Genomic DNA, 25,679 nt, shown 5'->3' with positions numbered 1-25,679 from the left:
GAGAGAGAAAGGCACAAAGGCTGCTCTTCAGTCTTCAAGGCATGTGGACCAGAACTGCGGCAGGGGAAGAGTTAACCCTCCAGCCTCACCGCGTGAAGCTGGAGCTATTAATACCCTGCCTGCTTTATCTGTCAGAGAGAGAGCTGGCTGCTCGGTCAACCAGACAGCCCTGTGAATCTCGGTCTATTCAGCAGGTCTTGGAAGTTTTGATTCCCAGGGCAAAAAAAAAAAAAAAAGACTGTGAGCATGGAACTTAGCCTTGGCTGCCCAGGGTGAATCCTTCCCTTCCTTCCTCTTCTGTGTGTGTGCATGCAAAGGCATACACATATTCTCTCTCTCTCACACACATACACACATGCTCATAGAGGTGCTACCTTCTACCAAGGCATCACTTCTCCTGTTCCTAACCAAGAGGTCCAGAGCGTAGAGCTGGCTGTCTCCACCCAAAAGGTCAGTGTCTTCCCTTCCCAAAAGGAGACGAAAACTTTCCATGGCAAGTTGTCCTAGGATGTCCGGAAGACCGCAGGGCAAAGCTTGGCTTGGTTACCTGGGCTGAATGGGACTTTCCCCATCATCTCTGGAAGAACCAGTGTCAGCAAAGATAAACATCTCCAGCAGGTAATAACCCACTTTTTTGGGGGAAGTCACCAGCAGAGACATCCATGGGAGAAATCGCAGAAGACTTTGTTTCTAGTTTGTTTCCAAGCTTTCTGGCTGATGATTTGAGAGAACTTCCTTGACTTCTTCTCTGGTTCTGGAATTAGGGTCTCTTTGGAAGCCGGTGCCCGCAACCATTGAAGAGGCCATTGAAAGGTTTAACAAGAGGAGAAGACCCAGAAAAGAAGCAGAGGCCTCTCTGACCTGCTGCCAAGAAGACGTCAACGGCAAAGGTTCTCCAAGGAAGAGCACCCTCAAAACCTGCTAAGCAAGGTCTTCCGAAGGCGGCCCCGATTTTCAAGGAAAAGCCGCTCTTCAATGGAAGCCGGGATCTGTCAAGGAATTCGCTAGATTACCTACAAAGCATCTGGCTCTGAAGTTCCCGGTTTCCATCTCCAGCTGGGTGACCCCATAACAGGGGGACCTTTTGCACCCTGGAAGGGGCAGCAGGAAATTGGAGAAGCGAAAGTGCGAAATGTTCCTCGGTGGAAGCTGGGCTAGAACAGCTGAGCGTGGAAGGCCCTTCCCATTCCTTGCAAAATGCTGATGTCTGTCAGGTGTGGCCCAGCCAGGATCGCCCCTTGCCTTGCTTCCTTGGAGAGATGGATTCCTTCTGCTTCACCTGCTTTCAGAAGGAGGAGCTCCAGCCTTTGCAATCCAACAGGTAGGGTCCTGATCTTTCTCTGCGCGCCTGTGCAAAGCGCGGTAGGCAAATCTGCAGGAGTCGAGAGGTATTCTGATGTTCGGGTGCAAGGTCAGAAATGGGGAAATCCTAAACCTCGATCCCAGATTCCCACCGTGCAGGGAGGGTGGTTATGATGACGATGCTTTGAGGGATAACACATGTAGGTTGTCTATAAGTGCTCAGGGACACCGTTGCCCTTGTTTCTCCCATCCTAGAAATACAATAGTCTGATATGGCAAGCGGGCTCTGTGGCCCATTTCACCGGGGCAAATGGTAGGAAATTAAAAGCCTCCCTTAGACCAGATCAGACTATTATTCCACCATATATAAGAAGAGGGAGTCAAGCTATTCCCCAAAGCGCCTGACGGCAGGACAAGAAGCAGTCAAGGAGAGAAGCAACTTAGAACTAAGGAGGAATTTCCTGACAGTTAGAACAATGAATCAGTGGAACAACTTGCCTGCAGAAGTTGCGAATGCTCCAACACTGGACGTTTTTAAGAAGAGGTTGGATAACCATTTGTCTGAAGTGGTGGAGGGTTTCCTGCCTGGGCAGGGGGTTGGACTAGAAAGACCTCCAAGGTCCCTTCCAACTCTTGTTGTTCTAATTCTAATACCCAGAACTGCCTGCCCAACCGGCGTACCTTTTTAGCTTAGCAATTTGGGGTCGGTCTAAGTTGCAGGCTGTGAATGCAAAATAATGAAGTTAGCTTAATAAACCCTGGTTCAGAAGCCTGTTGAAACTTCTCAGAGGAGCAGAGTTGCCATGGTTCTCTCTCCTCTGCAGAGATTCGAGGCTTTATGCCCAGCCAATTTTAAATCAGAGCGTAGAGATGACATCACTCCTTACATCCTTTTCCTTAGGAGTTTGTGACTCTTCTCGATCGCCAGCAGACTCGATGCAACCAGGTTGCCCCATTCCTCCGCCTCTCCAGATCATTCATCTCCTCTTTTTTTCCTAGATCGGAAATGGGTCGGGGGGGGGGGAATCCCTTGGACATGACGTTGCTTACCTAATTATGTATTTATTGGTATCCCCCCTTTATTATTTTTACAAATAACTCAAGGCGGCGAATGTATCCAGCATGCCTTCCTCCTCCTATTTTTCCCCAAAGAGAGAATCATTTTTATGTTGTCTCTTGACTAGTTCCAAGATCAAATTACTTTATACTAGGATCATGATGGCGAATGACAGCACGCGAGCCGTCGCCCCAGCTCAGCTCCGCCACGCACGCACACGTGCCTCCCACCAGCCAGCTGATTTTCGGGTCTCTGCCATGCATGCACTGGGGCGGGGCGCATGCGGGAGATGCGTGTGCATGCATGGGGTGCAGTGTCTCATGTGCATGTGCAGGGGTCTCGTGTGCATGCGTGGGGGGGTGGGGGAAACACAGGGGGGGTCACGTGCACATGTGTAGCGGTGGAGCATGGGGGTGTCATGCACACATGCGTGGGGTGGTGGTGGGAGCGTAGGGGGATCATCCATGCATGCGGGGGGCGAGGGAGCGCAGGGAGGTCGTGCGTACATGTGTGGGGGGGCGGGGGAGGTCATGCGTGCATTGCATTATTGGTGCGGGAGTGTGAACACGCTGTCGCACGCACGCACACACTTTCAGCACGTGACGACAAAAAGGTCACTGTACTAGGGTGATCGTTCCCCTATCAGGTTAAACTAGTTTTACTTGACCATAATTTGTTGAATAGCCCAGTATTAAGATCTGCCCATATCAGTCCATCTTAAAGGAAATCAACCTTGACTGTTCTTTAGAAGGACAGATACCAAGGGTGAAGCTCAACTACTTTGGCCACCAAATCGGAAGAGAGGACTCCTTGGAAAAGACCCTGGTGTTGGGAAAGATGGCAGGCCCAAGTGGAAGGGGACCGCAGTGGAGAAAATTGGTTAGATAGTTGTCGTCGACACAAGGAATGTGACTTGGGCAACTTCAGTAGATGGTGGCGGACAGGGGCCCTGGCATACTGTGGTCCATGGACTCAGAGTTACAGAATAACAGAGTTGGAAGGGACCTTGGAGGTCTTCTAGTCCAGCAGCCCCCCATTTTTTGATCACTAGGGACTGGTTCCATGGAGAGAGGTTTTGTCTGTGTGGAGCTGTACGCTGCCTGCATCCCATGGATAGGGTTTAGTTTGTTTGCACGCCCTGGTTGCTGGCATGCCATGGACCAGAGTTGGGGACCCCTATTCTGGTCCAATCCCCTGCTCAAAGCAGGAAATGTAATACCATTTCAGACAGATGGTTTGAAATCACAAAGAGTTCAGCTTTGCATATCGTGTGAATCAGGGGTGGGATTCAGCCAGTTCGGACCAGTTCGGGAAAACCGGATGCTAATTTTACATCTGGTTCGCTAAACCAGTGGTTGCAAGGACTGGATGGCCCCGCCCAGTCCTCCCCTCCCCTCCCAGGAGTCTCCACGTGGTCCGTTTTGGATGCCATGTAAGTGCAGGGGTCTGGGAAGGGTGAAAAACGGGCCTTCCAGAAGTTCTGGAAATCTGGAAACTGGCCCATTTCTGGCCTCCGGAGGGCCTCCAGAGCCCAGGAGAGGCTGTTTTCGCCCTCCCAGAGGGTCGAGGAAAGCCTCTGGAGTTTGGGGAAGGTGAAAAACGGGCCAACTGGAAGTTCAGAAACACACCCATTTCCGGCCTCTGGAGGGCTTCTGGAGCCCAGGAGAGGCTGTTTTCATCCTCCTGGAGCCTCGAGGAAAGCCTCCGGAGCTTGGGGAGGGCAAAAAACGGGCCTACCGGAAGTTTGGAAATGGGCCCATTTCTGGCCTCTGAAGCGTCTCCGGAGCCCAGGGGAGGCTGTTTTCACCCTCCCGGAGGCTCAAGAAAAACCTCTGGAGCCTGGGGAGGGTGAAAACACCCCCTCCCCCCACCGTGGTGCAGGAGGCCGAGTAGGCCAAGCCCACCATGGCCTACGCCCACCTAGCAACCAGGCAGAGAACCGGTTGCTAAAATTTTTGAATCCTACCCCTGGTGTGAATCCAACCGAAGAATGACACGTTCTTAGTTTTCCTTTAGCACGGGACTGTACAATCAAGCCAGCAGCAAAGCAGGTGTCCCATTGCTGGCCCAGTTTTCCTCTTGGCTCAAATTATCAATGATCGGACCGTGTGAGAGCTAAACCTGCTTGTTAACAGCTTGACCTCTCAGCCAGAAGGTGTTAAAATGCTGAGAAACGTCAAGAAACCCTGAGCAACATGGTGGATTATTTGGTGCTAAATTGTCCTCCAGAACCCAGCTTATTTACTTATTAGATTGATCTCCTGGGGTTTTTTTTTAGGGGGGGTTTGGCACTGCCCACACCTCTGCTTAAAATAGCGGTGCGAACCGAGCTTGGAATTCATTTCAGATAGGTGTCGATTTTTCAGAAATACACCTCGCTCGTACTTGAGCACAGGTGGATGAATTGGAAACGGCTTGAGAGACAGAATGGGGGCACGACGAGAGATTTTAAAAAAAATATTTGATGACGGGAAGAGAGAAGGTGGATTTTTTCAAGCCACGAGGATTCTTGTAATGCTAAATGGTGCTCCAGTTTCTATGAGGCGTCGCTACTTCAAGCACAAATGATATTCTGAATCAAGGGTGAAATGCTTCTAGTTTGGACCGGATCGCCTGATCTGGTAGTGATGGTGGCGGGTGGTTCGGAGAACCGGTAGCAAAAAACCCTGCCCCCCCCCATCCCTCCTGAATGCCCAGCTGAGCCGCGCGATCATCAGAGGTTTTTTTTTACTTTTAGAAGCATTTTTTCTTCGGCCGAAAAAATGCTTTTAAAAGTAAAAAAAGAAAAAGCCTCTGATGATCGCGCGGCTCAGCTGGGATTGTCAGAACCCTTTCAAAGCATTTTTTCTACAACCTCTTCGGCCAAAGAGGTTGTAAAAAAATGCTTTTAAAGGGTTCTGGCAATCAGGCAACTCAGCTGGGATCGTCAGAACCCTTTCAAAGCATTTTTTCTACAAGTTCTTCGTCCAAAGAGGTTCTAGAAAAAATGCTTTTAAAAATAAAAAAAAAAAAGTTGGCCATGTCCACCCAGTCACATTACCACCCCCCCACTACCACCAAACCACACCCACAGAACTGGTAGTAACACATTTTACATTTCACCCCTGGAAAGGCCCTTTTCGCACACCGTCTTCAATTCTCGGACAGAAAGTGCCCCAAATTACCACGATAAAAGAATTGCATAAAAACACCGAACAGAGCAACATTTGAGAATTCTACCCCTTTCTAGCCTTCCCGACTGATACGCGTTAGTGCCGGAGTCTGCAATTGTCAACTTTAATTGAGCGGCTTGAATTACAGGAATTTATTTCTCTTGGGACCATCTGCTTTAACAACTGTGTTCGAAGGCTGCAGGGAGGGACATGGCTTGATTGAAACCAGGAAGGAGAAAGATGGAGGAAGAGAACCACCAAGGGGGCTGTGGAGTAGGAGCAGACGGACCAAACTCTCATGTTCAAACTCATTTGTCCAATCTCAGATTAACAGAGTTGGAAGGGACCTTGCAGGTCATTCGGGATCCCTGATACCGAAAAATGTCCACCTTCTTGAGGTTTTCTCCATTGATTTGAAGCATTCCAGGGGTGGTGACAGTCTCTATTGTGTCTGCGCCCCCCGAGACGGCCCTCCTGCCAGAAAGTGACTTGGAGCCGGGTCTGTTGCCAGAAAGTGACTTGGACAGTGAGGGGGAAGGGCCGTCAGGACTTACCTCGGGAGCACCGGCTTCCCTGGCTCAGCTCCAGGAGCCAGAAACAGGCCAGGTGGAAGAGATAACGAGGCCTCCATCCCCTGACTCTTCCCACCCCCCAGGCCACGCCTGCAGACCCAGCTGACAGCAACCAGGCTTGGTTGAACCCTAGGTTTCGTAGGCAGGAGAGGAGGGAACAACAGAAGCAAGGGTGGGGCAAGCCTAGGAAGTTCAGAGTCATGGAGCCATACCCCACAGGATATAAAAGGCAGCGAGAGCTGCTGTGTCTCTTTGTAACAGGCAAATCCACTGATTGACTAAGAGCTGAAGTTTGTTTCTGGGTGACTCACCAGCGTCGTGGAAGATAACGAAGGCTCTTGGCAAACGGTGGCTATTCTGCTGCCAGAGCTGATAGTGCCGGCTAATTAAGCCATCATTCAGATGGAGGCGAGGGAGGACAGAAGAGTCTCTAAGTACTCAGTTTTCTTGATGTTGAGGCGGAGTCCGAAACGGTGGAGGCGATCGTTCCACGTTTGAACGTGTTGCTTTAGTTCGCCCCTGGTGGTGGAAGCAAGGCACCACCATCAGCATACCACCCATCACATTAACAATTCACAGGATGTTTTCGGCAAGGTTTCGAAACTAAAACCAGATCCGGATAAGGCGATGGTTTCTTACCAGTAGTGGGATTCAGCCAGTTCGCACCACTTCGGGAGAACCGGTTGTTAACTTTGTGAGCAGTTTGGCAAACTGGTTGTTGGAAGAAATCACAAGGCAGAGAACCGGTTGTTAAATTACTTGAATCCCATCGCTGTTTTTTACGATGTGGCTTCACTCTTCACCTGCCTTCCAACAACTGAAGCTAGTGAAGAAACAGCTGCTACTAGGCATCACATTAGGTGACAGAACCCCCCAAAAAAGGAAAAACACAGTCCAGTGTTTTGTCGCCTTTTGAAAAACCATCTTTGGGACAACCATGACCTGGATGACTGAGAATCTCCACAGATATCTAAGTCAGAGTAGCCAACCTTGGCAACTTTAAGACTTGTGGACTGTTCCTCAGGGGATCTGTTGACCCCTTTTCCCAACCTCCTGCATTCAGAGCCTGCCATGTGCGCTTAGACTAGTTCAGGACACATCTCCCTACTTATAAAGGACAGTTAAACATACAAAGAATGGTTGCTGGAATTGGGTATGTCTAGTTTGATGAAAAAAAGATCCAATATTTCAGAGGTTGCCACAAAGAAGAGGTAGTCTGTTGTGAACTAGGCTTCCTGAGTCATTAAAACACACGAGTAGTCCCAAAAACTTCTTTTATCGCAACAGCTGTGAATTATGTTCATTCACAGCTGAATCCCAATTAGTTGTAAAAAGTCCTTTGGGAGAAGTCCTTCGGGATAATCACCAACCTTTATCTCCCTTACACGCTGCCAAAGACCTACTTGGCAAAGCCCCACAGAGTCCAGAATCAAACAGAAATACCGACTGGGAACAGAGTTAACAATGTTGCTTTCCTGCAAAGGTCCCACCTGAATTTGCTTCTCTTTTTAGCCTTATGGGAGCAGCCAATCATCTCCAGGCCTTACTCCGGAGTCGTCCCTTTTGTTTTAACTGTTCTTGCCTTCTGACAGCTCTGCGCATACATGCACTAGGAACAGGCTCCTCCTGTTCCTCTACCTCTCTGATGTCCGATTCTGGAGGCTCTGGAGTCCACGCATAACGCCCAGATGGCCCTTGCCCCATCTCTGCCTCCAACGCAGAGCCCTCGTCTGAGCCTTCCCCAAACTCCAGGACTGGCCCATGTTCCTCCCCAGCCTCCTCACTGTCCGACTCCACTGCCAGTGTCGGTGTCAGTGATAAATTTTGGGCTCAGTCAGGAAGTCCTCGACTTATGACTGCAATTAAGCCCAAAATTTCTGTTGCCGAGTAAGACGTTGGTGAAGCAGGTTTTGCCCCGTTTTATGACCTTTTGTGCCAGAGTTGTGAAGTGAATCTCTGCCGCTATAAAGTTAGGAGCACGGTTGTGAAACGAATCTGGCTTCCCCATGGAGTTTACTTGTCAGAAGGTCGTAAAAGGGGGGAATCACGTGACTCCGGGGTGACACTGCGATTGTCATCAATAGGCATCTCAGTTTTGATCCTGTGACCATGGGTGTTGCTGCAACGGTTGTAGGTGTGAAAAACAGTCACAAGTCACGTTTTTCCAGTGCTGTGGTAAGATCACTAAATGAATTGTGGTAAGTCGAGAACTATCTGTCAGCTTTGGAAGCCATACTAGGCCAGAAGCTTCCACGCTGCCACTTTCTCATGTGTGGGAAAGTAGGAGGAGGGATTTAGTAGGGAGGCCCATTAGACATAATAACATTCTGTCAGTTTTGGAAGGATTTTTTTTTTTTTTGCTTCTTCACTGCCACATATTTTAGCTGGGGAAGTTGGGAGTGGGGTTGTTGTTGGAGCGGTAAAAAGTTAGTCATAACAACATTTTGTATTCAAGGACATCCTGCGTCTGACAGAGACTGCCTGAAGATTGTATCCAATTGAGTGTGAAGAGTTGATTGGACAATGTGATGAACTTGCGGGTGTGGGGCAGGGCTGTGAACTGCCAACTGGGTGTGGAAAACCTGGAAGCTTTCAGTTTCATGTTTTCCCAGCTGTGCCAACATGACATCTCTAATAAATTGGAATTCTGAGGAACCTCAAGCCTCAGAGCTTTATTTCGTTGGGGGTGTTCCTTGGAACCCTGACACATTCTTCCTGCCGGTCAAGGTCAGGCCAGTCCTGCATCTGGAGAAGGAGTGGTTGGAGTGAAGAACGGTTGCAGGAACTGGGTATGTCTAGTTTAACAAAAAGAAGGACTAGGGGAGACATGATAGCTGTGTTCCAATATCTCAGAGGCTGCCACAAAGAAGAGGGAGTCGGGCTGTTCTCCAAAGCACCTGAGGGTAGAACAAGAAGCAATGGGTGGAAACTGATCAAAGAAAGAAGCAACTTAGAACTAAGGAGAAATTTCCTGACAGTTAGAACAATTAATAAGTGGAACGACTTGCCTTCAGAAGTTGTGAATGCTCCAACACTGGAAATTTTTAAGAAAATGTTGGATAACCATCTGACTGAGATGGTGTAGGGTTTCCTGCCTGGGCAGGGGGTTGGACTGGAAGGCCTCCAAGGTCCCTTCCAACTCTGATGTTATGTTATGATGTCTCGAGATGGGACAGTTGGCGATTGGAGCATGTGATCGGCAGACGGGTCAGGGGGGTGGTTTTGGAGTTTGTTTTATTGAGCGAAAACCTGGATATCTCAGATTCGGATTTCCCCAGATGTGCCAGTTTACCTATCCTAGTAAAAGAACTTTGAAAGATGCTTGCTTCAGAGTTTTACTTGTGGAGGGCTTTTTTCTGGAATGCTGACACTACCTGTATCTGCATACATGCATATACCAACTGTGCATTTTGCCTGAAGCTTTGCCCTTAGACAAAATAGCCCAACTGTCTCTTTTTCTGATTGTGGGGATTTCTTCCTGTGTGCAATTAATCCTCAATCCTGATGCCATCTTTCACAGCCAGGAAACGAGATGAAGACCAACTGTTCCTTTCCACGTATCGGTTACTGGCTCTGCGGAGTGTGAAGTTCTAGCAGCACAGTTGCCTTTGTGTGTGTGTGTGTGTGTTCATGTCTGCGTGTGCGTGCCCAATTCGCTCATCTTTTTTTGCACTTCCATGACATGTAAAATTAGCAGGTGACACGGTTCATCTCCCCCCCCCCCGCATCTTTTCTCCTACCTAGAGGGGGATAGAGAGCGAATTGCTATCTGTTAAGATTTGTGGTGTGATGTTTGGCTGTTTCTGAGGGCAGAAGAGAAGAAAGAAAATGTCAGTCTTCTAGGAATATAATCTGAAGTCATGCAATGGAGCAACCAAGCAGAAACAACACCGATTTCCCTGTAAAAATATACAGTAATCAGGATAGCATAGCAAAGCAAAGCATAGCATAGCATAGCATGAGTAGAACAGAATAGAATAGAATAGAATAGAATAGAATAGAATAGAATAGAATAAAATAAAATAGAATAGAATAAAATAGAATAGAATAGAATAAAATAGAATAGAATGAATAGAGTAGAGTAGAGTAGAATATAGAATAGAATAGAACAGAACAGAATAGAATGAATAGAGTAGAGTAGAATACAATAGAATGAGTAAAGTAGAGTAGAGTAGAATAGAATAGAATGAGTAGAGTAGAATAGAATAAAATAGAATAGAATGAATAAAGTAGAGTAGAATAGAGTAGAATAGAACAGAATAGAATGAATAGAGTAGAGTAGAGTAGAGTAGAATAGAATGAGTAAAGTAGAGTAGAGTAGAATAGAATAGAATGAGTAAAGTAGGGTAGAATAGAACAGAATAACAGAGTTGGAAGGGACCAACCCCCTGCTTAGGCAGGAAATCCTACACCAGTTCAAACCAATGGTTATCCAATCTCTTCTTAAAAACTTCCAGTGTTGAAGCATCCACAACTTCTGGAGGCAAGTCATTCCACTCATTAATTGTTCTTTGGAGAATAGCTTGACTCCCTCTTCTTTGTGGCAGCCCCTGAGATATTAAAACACCGCCATCATATCTCCCCTTGTCCTTCTTTTCATCAAACTAGACATACCCAGTTTGAGCAACCATGCTTTATATGCTAAATCCTATATGCTCTGCTAAATTTACCACTGGTTGCAACATGCTCTAGTTACATGACTGCATTTCATGATAGTTTTGCTGAAAACTAGAACTTCTGGGTTTTAGTAAAACTGCAGACCTCCATTACTGTTGTATGTCAAGGTCTAATTGCATTTCCCTCTATTAATCTGTTGTAAAATCTGCACGTCTTAAAACAGGAATAGCCAACATTCCAGAAGATAGGCTCAAGATACGGAAGGATCTTGACAGACTTGAACATTGGGCGCTATCTAACAAAATGAAATTCAACAGTGAAAAAAGTAAGGTTCTACATTTAGGCAAAAAACAACAACAACACAACCCACCACAAAAGGCACATGTACCATATATGTGGTACCTTGCTCAATAGTAGTAACTGTGAGAGGGATCTTGGAGTCCTAGTGGACAACCATTTAAATAGGAGCCAGCCGTGTGCAGCAGCTGCCAAAAAAGCCAACACAGTTCTAGGCTGCATCAACAGAGGAATAGAATCAAGATCACATGAAGTGTTAATACCACTTTATAAGGCCGCACTTGGAATATTGCATTTAGTTTTGGTCACCACAATGTAAAAAAGATGTTGAGACTCTAGAAAGAGTGGAGAGAAGAGCAACAAAGAGGATTAAGGGACTGGAAGCTAAAACATATGAAAGGTTGCAGGAACTGGGCATGTCTAGTTTAATGAAAAGAAGGACTAAAGGAGACATGATAGCAGTGTTCCAATATCTCAGGGGCTGCCACAAAGAAGAAGAAATCAAGCTATTCTCCAAAGCACCTGAGGGCAGGACAAGAAGCAATGGGTGGAAATTAATCAAGGAGAGAAGCAACTTAGAACTAAAAAGGAATTTCCTGTTTTTAAGAAGATAACATCGTGTAGGGTTTTCTGCCTGGGCAGGGGGTTGGACTAGAAGACCTCCAAGGTCCCTTCCAACTCTGTTATTATTATTATTATAAAATCATCTTAGAACCCAAAATATTGAAGGCTACTTCTAAGAGGAATAGCAAGATTCTTGTCTTGTCTCTAACATGAACAAAATTTCCTAGATTCCTGACTTTGGGGGTCGTTTAAACTCAGCAGTGGACAACCTGTTGGTTCATAAAGCCATATGCTGAAAATTATCCGACAATTATAAAGTATTCAGCTCGTGCAGAGGTGGTTGGCTCGATTTGGGCTTCGCGTGATGATGTGTGAACTCACAACTCAGTCGCCGTGGCTTATTCAATTAATCATAGGAGTGCATAGGCGTGAGCCACCAGCCAAACCAATTTGCAGAATTATTTTGGAGGTGCCGAAAGTCCCTGGCGAGGTTTTCTCAGATGTGGCAGGGCAAACTCATGCGCTTGGGAAAAGGCCCAGATTGTGCTAAGAACACACTCTCTTTTTTGTTGTCTTGGAAAACAATAGTTCTCAGAAGGGAGCATTATATTTGGAGTAAAAAGAAGAAAGCAAATTCAGATATTTTCCTACTGGGATATCTTTCAGATTTTGGCAACAAAATGGCCGATATTATTTATTTATTTATATATTTATTTTATTAGATTTATAAACCGCCCTTCTCCCGAAGGACTCAGGGCGGTGTACAGCCAAAATAAAAAAAACAATGTACAGTTCAAATAAAATTAAAAAACTTATTATACAGTATGGCCGAAATTAAAATAGTTAAGAATCTAAAAACCCCAATTAAAACCAGAGAGAAATTTAAAATTTAAAACTAAACAATTTAAGAAAGCCCCGCACGAACAAACAGATATGTTTTCAGTTCGCAGCGGAAGGTCCGAAGGTCAGGTATTTGACAATTCTTTTTTAAGGATACTGCAAAATCCCCATTCCCTCCCCACTCCTGGGAGAAGGATATTGCAAAATCCCCATTCCCACCCCACTCTGGGGCAAAGCCAGAGGTGGTATTTGCCGGTTCCCCCCGAACTGTTCAAAATTTCTGCTACCGGTTCTCCAGAACCTGTCAGAACCTCCTGAATTTCACCGCTGTTGTAGGTTGAGGGCTAACTATACTGTAGATTTCAACTTGATCACTTCAAATTCCTTCTGATCCTTTCCAATACAGGTAGTCCTCGATGTATGACCACAATCGAGCCCAAAATGTCTGTGGCTAAATGAGACAGAGGTTAAGGAAGTTTTGCCCCGTTTTACGAGCTTTCTTGCCGCTGTTGTTAAGTGGATCACTGCCGTGGTTAAGTTAGTAACATGGCTGTTAAGTGAATCTGGCTTCCCCATTGACTTTGCTTGTCAGAAGGCCCTGGGACACTGCAACCGTCATAAATATGAGTCAGTTGCCAAGTATCTGAATGTGACTGTGAAGATGCTACAACGGTTGTCAGTGTGAAAAAACAGTCATAAGTCACTTTTTTCAATGCCATCGTAATTTTGAACATTCACTAAATGAACTCTTCGGTCCCAGCTAGAGGCAGATATCGCTTTCTCTGGGCACACTGAGAATTTATCTGATGAACAAAACTCTGCATTGGCGACAGAAAGGGCATCCGGCCATTCAAACACTCTGCTAGCTCCATTCGGTTGTCCAGGCTCCACCCCCTCAAGGGATTATGGGATCGGCAGTTCGGCAGTTTGAATCCCTAGTGCCGCGTCACGGGGTGAGCTCCCGTGACTTGTCCCAGCTTCTTCCAACCTAGCAGTTTGAAAGCACGTAAAAAATGCAAGTAGAAAAATAGGGACCACCTTTGCGGAGGGAACAGTGTTCCATGCACCTCTGAGGTTTAGTCATGCCGGCCACGTGACCATGGAGATGTCTTCGGACAGCACTGGCTCTTTGGCTTCGAAATGGAGATGAGCACCGCCCCCTAGAGTTGGGAACGACTAGCACATATGAGCGAGGGGAATCTTTACCTTAAATCAGTGCTTCTCAATTATTTTCTGTCATGCCCCCCTAGGAAGAAGAAAATATTTTTCGCGCCCCCCCGCGCGACTGTAAACACGGGGCTTAGCTTGTTATGACAGTGTTTGCCGAGGTCAACAGCCTTTATGAGCCCCCCTGCTCCACTATTTGAGAAGCACTGCCTTAAATGAAGATGATTAAATGAACTATTGTAAGCCAAGAACTACCTGTATTGAACCTGAGGGGGGTTTATAGTCCACAGCTCAGGACAGTTATCTCTCTACTTCTATTTCAATAATCCTGCCCTGCCATCAGCCAGGTGCCAACCAAAGCCAAAACTTTAACCAGTCCATCCAATGTCCTTCCCATCCAGGCTCCATGAGCCGGTAATCTCCCGCTGCTCCATCGCTGCCCCTCCTGCTGGGTGATGGCCATAACCTCTATTTTAAATGGATATGATCGTGCCAAGCAGATGGTGATGGATGGGGGCTTCTTTCAAATGAATACTTTCCAAGGTCGTAAAAAAAAAAATACAAAGAGAAATTGGCAGTCTCAAACCTCTCTGCTGGTGTAGCTGACTTTCGAGCTGAATGGTTGGTGACTCGGAAGCAGGATGTGGGATTTAAGTGATGAGAAGAAACCTCAGAATTGATGAGAGAATATTTGTAGCCTAGGTTTTGAACGGTGGTGTCCTTGGTGCTCTCTGAGCTTGGTCATTTGCTTGCAGGCGTTTCATTACTAGCACTGATGATGTTATCTAGTTTGATGATGTTATCTAGTTTGGTAATGGGAAAGGGGAAGTCATGGTACCATTTGGTAATGGTAAGGGGAATCAGAGGGATACGTTGGATTTGTCTGGAATGGTATAAGGCCTCCTGCTTGAGCAAGGGTCTATGACAATTTGCTATGGCCAACTCATCACGGCCGACTCACCACGGCCAACTCACCATAGCCAACTCACCATAGCCAACTCACCATAGCCAATTCACCATGGCCAATTCACCACGGCCAACTCGCCACGGCCAACTCACCACAGCCAACTCACCATAGCCAACTCGCCATGGCCAACTCACCACAGCCAACTCACCATAGCCAATTCACCACGGCCAATTCACCACGGCCAACTCACCATAGCCAACTCGCCACGGCCAACTCACCACAGCCAACTCACCATAGCCAATTCACCACGGCCAATTCACCACGGCCAACTCGCCACGGCCAACTCGCCATGGCCAATTCACCACGGCCAACTCGCCACGGCCAATTCACCACGGCCAACTCGCCATGGCCAATTCACCACGGCCAACTCACCATGGCCAACTCACCATGGCCAACTCACCATGGCCAACTCGCCACGGCCAACTCGCCACGGCCAACTCGCCACGGCCAACTCGCCACGGCCAACTCGCCACGGCCAACTTGCCACGGCCAACTCGCCACGGCCAACTTGCCACGGCCAACTCGCCACGGCCAACTTGCCACGGCCAATTTGCCACGGCCAACTCACCATAGCCAATTCGCCACGGCCAACTCATCATGGCCAATTCACCACAGCCAACTCGCCATGGCCAACTCACCACAGCCAACTCACCACGGCCAACTCGCCACGGCCAACTCGCCACGGCCAACTTGCCACGGCCAACTCGCCATGGCCAACTCACCATGGCCAAGTCACCACGGGCAAGTCACCATGCCCAACTCACTGCAGGCAACTTGCCACAGGCAACAGGGTGCAGGACAACTCGCTGTGGGACAAGAGTTACACTATAAGTCGCAATGGCATAGTGGTTAGAGTGCAATACAGCAGGCTACTTCAGTTGATCGCCGTCTGCCGGCAGATTGGCAGATCGAATCTCACCAGGCTCAAGGTTGACTCAGCCTTCCATCCTTCCGAGGTGGGTAAAATGAGCAGCCAGATTGTTTCGGGGCAATGTGCTGACTCTGTAAACCATTTAGAGAGGGCTGTAAAGCACTGTGAAGGGTATATAGGTCTAAGTGCTATTGCTATCAAAGAAATGATGGAATAGCCTCATTAAAGAAAGCATGCAAAAGGAGGGACAGAATGAAATATGCATGGCAAAAATTAAAATATTTTTTCATTTATTTTAAATAATTAAATAGAATTGTTAAATTGTTAACCCGCAGCGAGTTGTCCCTCGGTGAGTTGGCCGCAGCGAGTTGGCTGCAGCAAGTTGTCCCATCCCGTTGAGCAGCAGGTTAGGCTAGAAGACCTCCAAGGATTCTTCCAAGCTTATTATTCTGTGTTCTAGGGTTCCTTAAGCAAAGCAGCCTCTTCCAAGCTTCACTGAGTTAAGAAACAGGCAGTAGGAATGGTTCAGATCCCCTTGGGAGAAGTGGGGGGGGGGCCCTCCAAGCAACTTGGGAGAATACCATTTTTTAAAAAACTTGATCGGCATTGCCTTCTTGTTCTGCTCCTGTGCCAGTCCCACTGGGTCATTGTGGCAGCCCAGCCTTTGAAAACCGCTGTGATATACAGATCTAAATGTACTTATTAAAAATAAATAGGAAGTTTCTGTCTTGCTCAACCTTGACATTGATGTGAATGGGGAAAAAAAAAAACGAATGCAAATTTTATTGCTCTTTTAAATCAGAGGATAAGTTGTCCTTCCAGGAGAGAAGGAAATTGGTCCTTCAGCTTAAAATATTAGGTCTCCGTGATACAACAATAAAGGGATGTGGTGGCTCAGTGGCTAAGACACTGAGCCTGTCGATTGAAAGGTCGGCAGTTCAGCGGTTCAAATCCCTAGTGCCGCGTAACGGGGTGAGCTCCCGTGACTTGTCCCAGCTTCTGCCAACCTAGCAGTTCGAAAGCATGTCAAAGATGCAAGTAGAAAAATAGGGACCACCTTTTGTGGGAAGAGAACAGAGCTCTGTGCGCCTTTGGCGTTGAGTCATGCTGGACACATGACCAGACAGCGCTGGCTCTTTGGCTTTAAAATGGAGATGAGCACCGCCCCCTAGAGTCAGGAACAACTAGCACATATGTGCCAGGGGAACCTTTACCTTTACCTAATATAACAATACTTTTTTCTTTCTCTTTTTGGAATAAAAATCCGATCTAGTTCCAAGCCGGGAGAAAGATGCTGGAAAGAAAATGGAGGCAGGCTGCAGGGAAGGAAGTCTCTGTTTATTTGGTAGCCAGAAACTTCAATGACGGCAGCATGTTTCTCGGGTAGCTGACAAAATGAGGTTGAGAGTAGGTGGGTTTTTATACATTCTTCAAGGCTTTGTGATTGAGGTGCCTGCTCCTGTGTATAAATGTGTCCTTTTAATATTCCTACGGGATCATTCATGTTGGGGTCATGGCTGGCTCTACAGGGAAAAGGGGAAAGGCAAATCTTAGGTGTTTCTCTGAGCTAAGCTTGTCAGCTTTGGCTTGCCTAACTGTGTTGTTTATTTGGAGTCTCTCTAAATCTTCAAGATTCTGCTTGAAGCTGTTTTCTTAGGGCAGGAAGACCGGGAGTGGGGGTGGGACTGCTTTCTGCTTTTGTTAAGATTTTTTTCCCTCCTCTTCTGCTCTAGGGGAAATATTCTATCCTGCCTCTTTTTAATATTAAGAATATTTTAATCTGGGGAAGGAGGGACTTCCTACATACTGAAGTTCTATTTTGGTTTGGTTGGGCTTCTGCTGACAGTTGTCTATTTTTTATTTATTTATTTTGAGCAGCTCAAGCAAAGAGGACGACTCTGGAGTAGGGCCAAGAGATGATTGGCTCCTCCCATAAGGATTAAAAGACCAGCAATGGCGTTTGGGTTCTTTGTCGGAAAACAACGTTGGTAGTTTTGTCTTGTTGCATTTGTTTTGTATCGGTGTCTTCTGAATTTTTGCCAAGAAAGGCCTTTGGCAGTTTGCCTCATTGGACCAAGGTTGGTGATAGGATTGAGGAATTTGTGTTGGGAGGGATTTGCTTTGATTTAGTTGGACTACGCTTAGAATGAGTTAATTCTCAGCTGTTCGAATAAAGTTTGTTTGTTTTTACACTGACTGAGTTTCCTACTACCTACTTGGGCCTGGGTCACAACAGGTTAGTTGTCAGCTTTGAAAGCCATATTAGGCCGGAAGCTTCCATGCTGCCACTTTCTCATGTGTGGGAAGGTAGTGGGGGGGGATTTAGTAGAGGGGTTGTCTTTAGACATAATAACATTCTTCTTGCTGGTCAAGGTCAGGCCTATCCTGCATCTGGAGAAGGAGTGGTCGGAGTGATGTCTCGAGATGGGACAAGATGGTGACTGGAGCATGTGATCGACTGAGAAGTGAGGGGATGTTTTTGGGGGTTTTGATTTACTGAGGGAAAACCAGATGTTTTCCCAGATGTGCCAGTTTGCCTATTCTAGTAAATGGGACTTTGCAAGATGCTTACTTTGGAGTTTTTACTCGGAGTTGGGGTTTTTTTCTGGAACGTTGACATTAGTCGGTGGATGACATCCTCCGAAAATAAGACCTGGTGCCTTTTGAGGTGGCAAAAAGAAGCATGACAGGGTCTTATTTTCAGGGGAACAAGACTTTTCGAAGTTATAACAGCAGCGAACAAAGGGACTTATGATGGGTTTTCACACTTAACGGCCATTGCAGCATCCCCCAAGGTCACATGATCAAAATCCAGGCGCTTGGCAACCAGTATGTACAATATTTATGACGGCTGCAGCGTCTTTCCAATCATGTGATCAAAATTCAAACTCTTGGAAACTGGCATGCACTTATGCCGGTTGCCGTGTCCCACGGTCATGTGACCATCTTTTGCAACCCCTTCTGACAATAGGGAAGCCAGATTCCTTTAACAAACCTGTTAGTAACTTAACCACTACAGTGATTCACTTAACAACCCTGGCAAGAGCGATCGTAAAATGGGGGCAAAAATCGCTTAACAACAGTTTTGTGCAGCAGTTTAAGGAAATTTAAGGCTCAATTGGGGTCGGAAGCTGCAATAAAAAAAATCAAAGCCAGGATCAAATCAATGCAGCGTAAGAGTGAGTCAACGGTCTTTCTTATCTCTCAACGTGGGAGCCTTTCAGCCCCACCTTGCAAAGAGAAACTTGAGCAGCTCAACTTTTGGTGTAACCTGAAACGACACAGTTGTGTTGGCCTCCCACTTCTCTTGCTTCCAAACCCACATGTCCTTCTCTGCTTAACAAGCAGCTGTTATATCTCTCTCCTAATAAGCAACTTAGACCTAAGGAGAAATTTCCTGACAGCTAGAACAATGAATCAGTGGAACAACCTGCCTCCAGAAGTACCTTCCGTCGCGAGCTCAAGACACATTTATTCATCTGTGCAGGACTGGCTTAGATTTTAAATTTTATAGGGGTTTTAAATTGATTTTAATATTTATATTTCTATTTTTAATGATAGGGCATTGGAATAAGTTTTTTAAAGATTATTTTAATTTTGTGTATCGATGTTTTATATGCCTGTGAACCGCCCTGAGTCCTTTGGGAGATAGGGCGGTATATAAATTTAAATAATAAATAAAAATAAATAAATAAAGTTGTGGATGCTCCAACACTGGAAGTTTTTAAGAAGATGTTGGATAACCATTTGTCTGAAGTGGTGTAGGGTTTCCTGCCTGAGCAGTGGGTTGGACTAGAAGACCTCCAAGGTCCCTTCCAACTCTGTTATTCTGTTAAGCAGAGTACAGTAGATTACATTACATTAGATTAGATTAGAGTAAAGTAGAGTAGAGTAGAATAGAGTAGAATAGAATAGAATAGAATAGCAATAGCAATAGCAATAGCAATAGCAATAGACTAACCCGTATTTATCGGAGTGTAAGACTCACTGGAGTATAAGACGCACCTTAGTTTTTGGGGAGGAAAATAAGAAAAAAGCTGATTGACAGGTGGATTGGCCTCCTGGAATACCCCAATCAGCTGTTGATTCTATCTATCTATCTATCTATCTATCTATCTATCTATCTATCTATCTATCTATCTATCTATCTATCTATCTATCTATAGCTATCTATCTAGGTATCTATTTATCTACATCTATCTATCTATCTGTCTGTCTATCTATCTATCTATCTATCTATCTATCTATCATTTATCTATCTATCTATCTGCATCTATCTATCTATCTATCTATCTGTCTATATCTATCATCTATCTATCTATCTATCTATCTATCTATCTATCTAGCTAGCTAGCTAGCTAGCTAGCTAGCTAGCTAGCTATCATCTATCTGCAGCTATCTATCTATCTGCAGCTATCTATCTAGGTATCTATTTATCTACATCTGTCTGTCTGTCTGTCTGTCTGTCTATCTATCTATCTATCTATCTATCTATCTATCTATCTATCTATCAGCTATCTATCTGCAACTATCTATCTAGGTATCTATTTATCTACATCTATCTATCTATCATCTATCTATCTATCTATCTATCTATCTATCTATCTATCTATCTATCTATCTATCAATCATGTACCAGTATTTTTCAGAGTATAAGACGTACCTTAGTTTTTGGGGAGGAAAATAAGAAAAAATCTGATTGGCAGGTGGATCGGGCCTCCCGGAATACCCCCAATCAGCTGTTTCCAGAGGTGAATTTTAGCAACAGGTTCCTTGGTTGTGAGCTCTGCGCCTTGCCTTTTTTTTTTTGTGCTTTTTTTTCTGCCTCTGAAACTTCTGAAACTCTGTTTCAGAAAAAAAAAATCTGCCTCTGAAAGCCTCCGAAAGAGCTTCAGAAAAAAAGCCTCTGAAGCTCTGTTTGGGGGCTTCTTTTCTGAAGCCTCTTTTCTGATGCTTTTTTCAGCCTCTGAAACCTCCCTTTGAGAAGCTGGGCAGGGCTACGTTCGGAGTATAAGATGCACCCAGATTTTCACCATGTTTTTTGTGGGGAAAAGGTGCATCTTATACTCCAAAAAATATGGGGTTTATACTGCTTCAGAGTGTTTTACAGCCCTCTATAAGCGGTTTACAGAGTCAGCCTCTTGCCCCCAACAATCTGGGTTCTCAGCACATTAAATACCCTTAATGTGTTAAAATTCAGGAGGAAAAGAAAAGGAGGTGGAAATAAATAACTTTGGGTTGTTTTTGGTTTGTTTTTTTGCATGTTACTGCATTTTACCCCAGCAAATTTTAATTATCTGGGATATCCAGAGGGTAGATTTACCTAACAGCCTAAGCTATGTTATATTTAAATATGGTTTATGGGATTAATCAGCAGTCAGCTTTATCAGGTACACCAGACAGCAAACACAGCCAGATAACTTAATTCTACTTTATTGCAAAGCTACATTATCAGAATCTTGCAGATCTGAAAGTACAAATCACCCACTGTCTCTTTTGTAGCCCGATGATTTAGGAAGGAGCGTATTGCTCCATTATCAGGCTCCAAAAGCCAAGGAAAATAAGTTCTTCTAAGCAGTTTCCTTTCTTGTTTCTTACTTACCGGCAGGCAGAAATCTTGCCAAACTAAAGCAAAGTATTTGCACCCTAAAACGTATATCCTGGGAACTACTAAGGAGGTGCCGTCTTCACTCTCGTTCTCCAAGAGACTGTCTGAACTTTGCTGTCTCTTGGTCCCCTGAAAAGCAGCCTCTCCCTCCTAGAAATCTGGTTTACATTAAATCATATCCACCACCCATTGGCAGCTGTGGGCTATGCTCCCTCTTTTCTGACCATTCAATAGGCAGCATTTCTTTGCCTGGTCTCCCAAAGTCTTTCACACACCCCATCGATTGGTTTGACACAACAACCAGGACCAGGGGAGACATGATAGCAGCCTTCCAATATCTCAAGACCAATAGACTCTAGACTAATTCTCTAGACTCAAGAAAGAGCAACAAAGAGGATTAGGGGACTGGAGGCTAAAACATATGAAGAACGGTTGCAGGAACTGGGTATGTCTAGTTTAATGAGGAGAAGGACTAGGAGGGGACATGATAGCAGTCTTCCAATATCTCAGGGGCTGCCACAAAGAAGAGGGAGTCAAGCTATTCTCCAAAGCACCTGAGGGCAGGACAAGAAGCAATGGCTGGAAACTAATTCTTTAGACTCAAGAAAGAGTGCAGAGAAGAGCAACAAAGATGATTAGGGACTGGAGGCTAAAACATATGAAGAACGGTTGCAGGAACTGGGTATGTCTAGTTTAATGAAGAGAAGGACTAGGGGAGACATGATAGCAGTGTTCCAATATCTCAGGGGCTGCCACAAAGAAGAGGGAGTCAAGCTATTCTCCAAAGCACCTGAGGGTAGAACAAGAAGCAATGGGTGGAAACTAATCAAGGAGAGAAGCAACCTAGAACTAAGGAGAAATTTCCTGACAGTCAGAACAATGAATCAGTGGAACAACTTGCCTCCAGAAGTTGTAAATGCTCCAACAATGGAAGTTTTTAAAGAAGAGATTAGATAGTCTGAAATGGTAGGGTTTCCTGCCTAGACAGGGGATTGGACTCCAAGGTCCCTTCCAACTCTGGAACGCTGACACCATAATGAGATCGCAGAAGAGAAGAGGAAGCATTGGAGAAAATCACAGAATACGAAGACCTGCCAATAGAAACAGAACGGCTGTGGCAAAAGCAAGCAAAGGCAGTACCAATAGTAATAGGGTGCAATTCCAAAATAATCGGAGCACCATTTCTGCATCGCTGCGGAATTGACAAAAATCTCCATTAGCCAATTGCAAAAGGCAGCTCTATTCAGAACAGCTTACATCCTGCAACAATACCTCTAACACCATCATGCATCAACATACCAGGAGACATCAGAGTCAAAGAAAAAGAACTGGAAAAAACCCCACAAAATATCCATCGAAACTACACGGCTACGGATGAAACACGTAACAGTGATACCCATTGTCATTGGGGTACTTGGCACCACGTCCAAGAATTTTACAAAACACGTCGCCCTTCTAGCCAGATATTTCCTTGCAGTAATATAAAGTTGACACTAGAGGGCACTTTAAGCTCAGATTTGAGAGCCAGGGACATTCTAACCTCACTGGGATCCTTCTCCCATGGTGGACCACCCGTCTGCCCATTCTCAAGAGCGACCACCAGTTTCTCTTCTTTAGCATAATGACACAACAACAACAGAAAAATAGGTAATGTGTCACCTGCAGTTTCCCTCTTTTTTAAATATTTTACATGAACAAGCTGGCTTTTGAAAGCATGCAGGGAAGAGCAACAAAGATGATGAGGGGACTGAAGGCTAAAACACACAAAGAACAGTTGGGTAAGTCTAGTTTAATGAAAAGATGGACCAGGGGTGATATTTTAGCAGTCTTCAGGGGCTACCCCAAAGAAGAGGGAGTCAAGCTATTCTCCAAAGCACCTAAGGGCAGGACAATGGGTGGAAACTAATCCAGGAGAGAAGCAACTTAGAAACTAAGGAGAAATTTCCTGACAGTTAGAACAATTAATAAGTGGAAAAACTTGGCCCCCAAAAGTTGTCAATGCGCTGGAAGTGTTGGATAACCATTTGTCTGAAGTGGTGTAGGGTTTCCTGCCTAAGCAGGGGGTTGGACCAGTGGTGAAATCCAAATTTTTTTACTACTGGTTCTGTGGGTGTGGCTTGGTGGGCGTGGTGTGGCTTGGTGGGCGTGGCAGGGGAAGGCTACTGCAAAATCCCCATTCCCACCCCACTCTGGGGCCAGCCAGAGGTGGTATTTGCCGATTCTCCAAACTGCTCAAGATTTCCGCTACCAGAACCTGTCAGAACCTGCTGGATTTCACCCCTGATTTGGACTAGAAGAGCTCCAAGGTCCAACTCTGGCCTTCTCCGACTCTGTTCTTCCATTAAGTGTTGTCCCAAGAAAGGAAAATGTGAGTGACATTATTATCCAAGCGAAGGGGAGATGAGATCTGCTAGCACTGATTTTGTGATAAAAGAACTCAGACAGGTGGAGGGCGGGGGGAGAACACCTGTCTCAGTTCTTTGCAAATTTGGAACCTGCCTGTCTTCCTTTACTTTGCGAGGGATGATTGCAAGTCGAAATTCCTTCCTCAGAGGTTGCCGAGTGTTTGTGTTTGTTGTTTGAGTAGCTTGAAATGGCAGCGCAGGCCTTTTTCACATGGTCGAATACAAAGATGTTCCCAAGCAGACATCTTAGCTCGCCACCAAGCAAGTGTCAACGTTGCTTAGTGATCTGTAATGTACTCTGGCTTAATGTTGGGCTGCATTCATTTAGGACCCAGCTGCCTTGAGATGTTGGCTTCAATTTAACAACACCCTCAACCGTGGGCCGTGGTGGCTCAGGCTGTAAGAAGCCTGTTATTAAAACACAGCTGCCTGCAATTACTGCAGGTTCAAGTCCCACCAGGTCCAAGGTTGACTCAGCCTTCCATCCTTTATAAGGTAGGTAAAATGAGGACCCAGATTGTTGGGGGGGGCAATAAGTTGACTTTGTAAATATACAAATAGAATGAGACTATTGCCTTACACACTGTAAGCCGCCCTGAGTCTTCGGAGAAGGGCGGGATATAAATGTAAACAAAACAAAACGAAACAAAAACAAACACTTTGCAGGATATTTCTGGTGAATTCTGAGTGTTCTTCCTTTAAGAGGCACCTCACCGATGGGAATTCTAATAAAGTAGAATATTTGTAATTCGACACGAGGGGTCTTTGGTGCTCTCTGAGCTGGCTTGTTTTCTTGAAGATGTTTCATGACCCAAACTAGGTTACATCATCAGTGCCAGTGAGAAGTCCCCTGAGGAGGAGCTCAGTGGTGGGTTTCAATTTTTTACACGACTGGTTCTGTGGGTGTGGCTTGGTGGGTGTGGCTTGGTGGGTGTGGCAGAGGCAGGATACTGTAAAATCTCCATTCCCACCCCACTCCGGCGGAAGGATACTGCAAAATCCCCATTTCTTCCCAATCAGCTGGGACTTGGGAGGCAGAGAATAGATGTGGGCGGGGCCAGTCAGAATTTTTACTACCGGTTCTCCGAACTACTCAAAATTTCCGCTACCGGTTCTCCAGAACTGGTCAGAACCTGCTGAAACCCACCTCTGGAGGAGCTCCAGCACAAGCCCCAAAGCTCTTTGGCCCCAGTGACCGATTGGATCCTGCAATGTTATCCTACAACACTTATATTTCATTCTGGAAATTGAGATCAACAGCAAACTGATCACAAACCAATTCCATGGTAGGTTTAAAAGGAGATTAAACAAATAACACCATTGAGGAAGCTGGCTACAGTGCATTTTTAAAATTTAATATACCATCCAGAAAAGGGAAAAGGGACACGGTGGCTCAGTGGCTAAGACGCTGAGCTTGTCGATCAAAAGGTTGGCAATTCAGTGGTTCAAATCCCTAGTGAGCTCCCGTGACTTGTCCCAGCTTCTAGCTCCCAACCTAGCAGTTCGAAAGCACGTAAAAAATGCAAGTAGAAAAATAGGGACCACTTTTGGTGGGAAGGGAAGAGCATTCAGTGCGCCTTTGGCATTGAGTCGTGCCGGCCACATGACCACGGAGACGTCTTCGGACAGCGCTGGTTCTTCGGCTTTGAAACGGAGGTGAGCACCGCCCCCTAGAGTCGGGAACGACTAGCACATATGTGCTAGGGGAACCTTTACCTTTACCAGAAGAGGGAAAAGGGAGGGAAGGAATGGAAGTCAGTCAAGGGAACCATTTCCGGCCCCCCTCCCAGGGAATTCCCAGGAAACAATCATTTATAATCTGAATCTAGATGTGTGGTTCCTGATAGCCACGCAGAGCAATAGCGCTCGAAGAACCAGGTGGAACTTGTGTTCATCCGATTTATTTTATTTATTTATTTATTTATTTTGTCACAACATCATACAAAAAGATTATATAGTATATACACATATAAACATATATAGGAAGAAGAAAAGAAAAACAATAGGACAGGAACGGTAGGCACGTTTGTGCGCTTATGCACGCCCCTTATGGTCCTCTTAGGAATGAGGTGAGGTCAATAGTAGAAAGTTTTTGGTTAAAGCTTTTAGGATTATGGGAAGAGACCACAGAGTCAGGTAAAGTATTCCAAGCACTGATGATTCTGTTGCAGAAGTCATATTTTCTGCAATCTAGATTAAAGCGGTTTACATTAAGTTTAAATCTATTGGTTGCCCTTGTATTATTGCAATTAAAGCTGAA

The 25,679-nt window shown here is 45.6% G+C and overlaps 1 protein-coding gene across 1 annotated transcript in view; it reads left to right on the top strand.

The window, feature by feature from the left end:
• The first annotated feature begins 1,231 nt into the window (after window positions 1-1,231).
• Window positions 1,232-25,679, top strand: part of SBK1 (SH3 domain binding kinase 1) — a 90,960-nt gene continuing 66,512 nt past the window's right edge. Inside the window, exon 1 of the mRNA XM_058157513.1 lies at window positions 1,232-1,321. Within this exon, the coding sequence (XP_058013496.1) occupies window positions 1,260-1,321 (62 nt within the window). The 5' untranslated portion in view covers window positions 1,232-1,259. The remainder of the gene's footprint in view (window positions 1,322-25,679) is intronic.

The sequence above is a fragment of the Ahaetulla prasina genome, chromosome 14 (genome assembly GCF_028640845.1).
Source record: "Ahaetulla prasina isolate Xishuangbanna chromosome 14, ASM2864084v1, whole genome shotgun sequence".
NCBI classification, from domain to species: domain Eukaryota; kingdom Metazoa; phylum Chordata; class Lepidosauria; order Squamata; family Colubridae; genus Ahaetulla; species Ahaetulla prasina.
The sequence above is the reverse complement of the archived record's forward strand: the minus strand, read 5'-3'. Positions and strand labels throughout refer to the sequence as shown.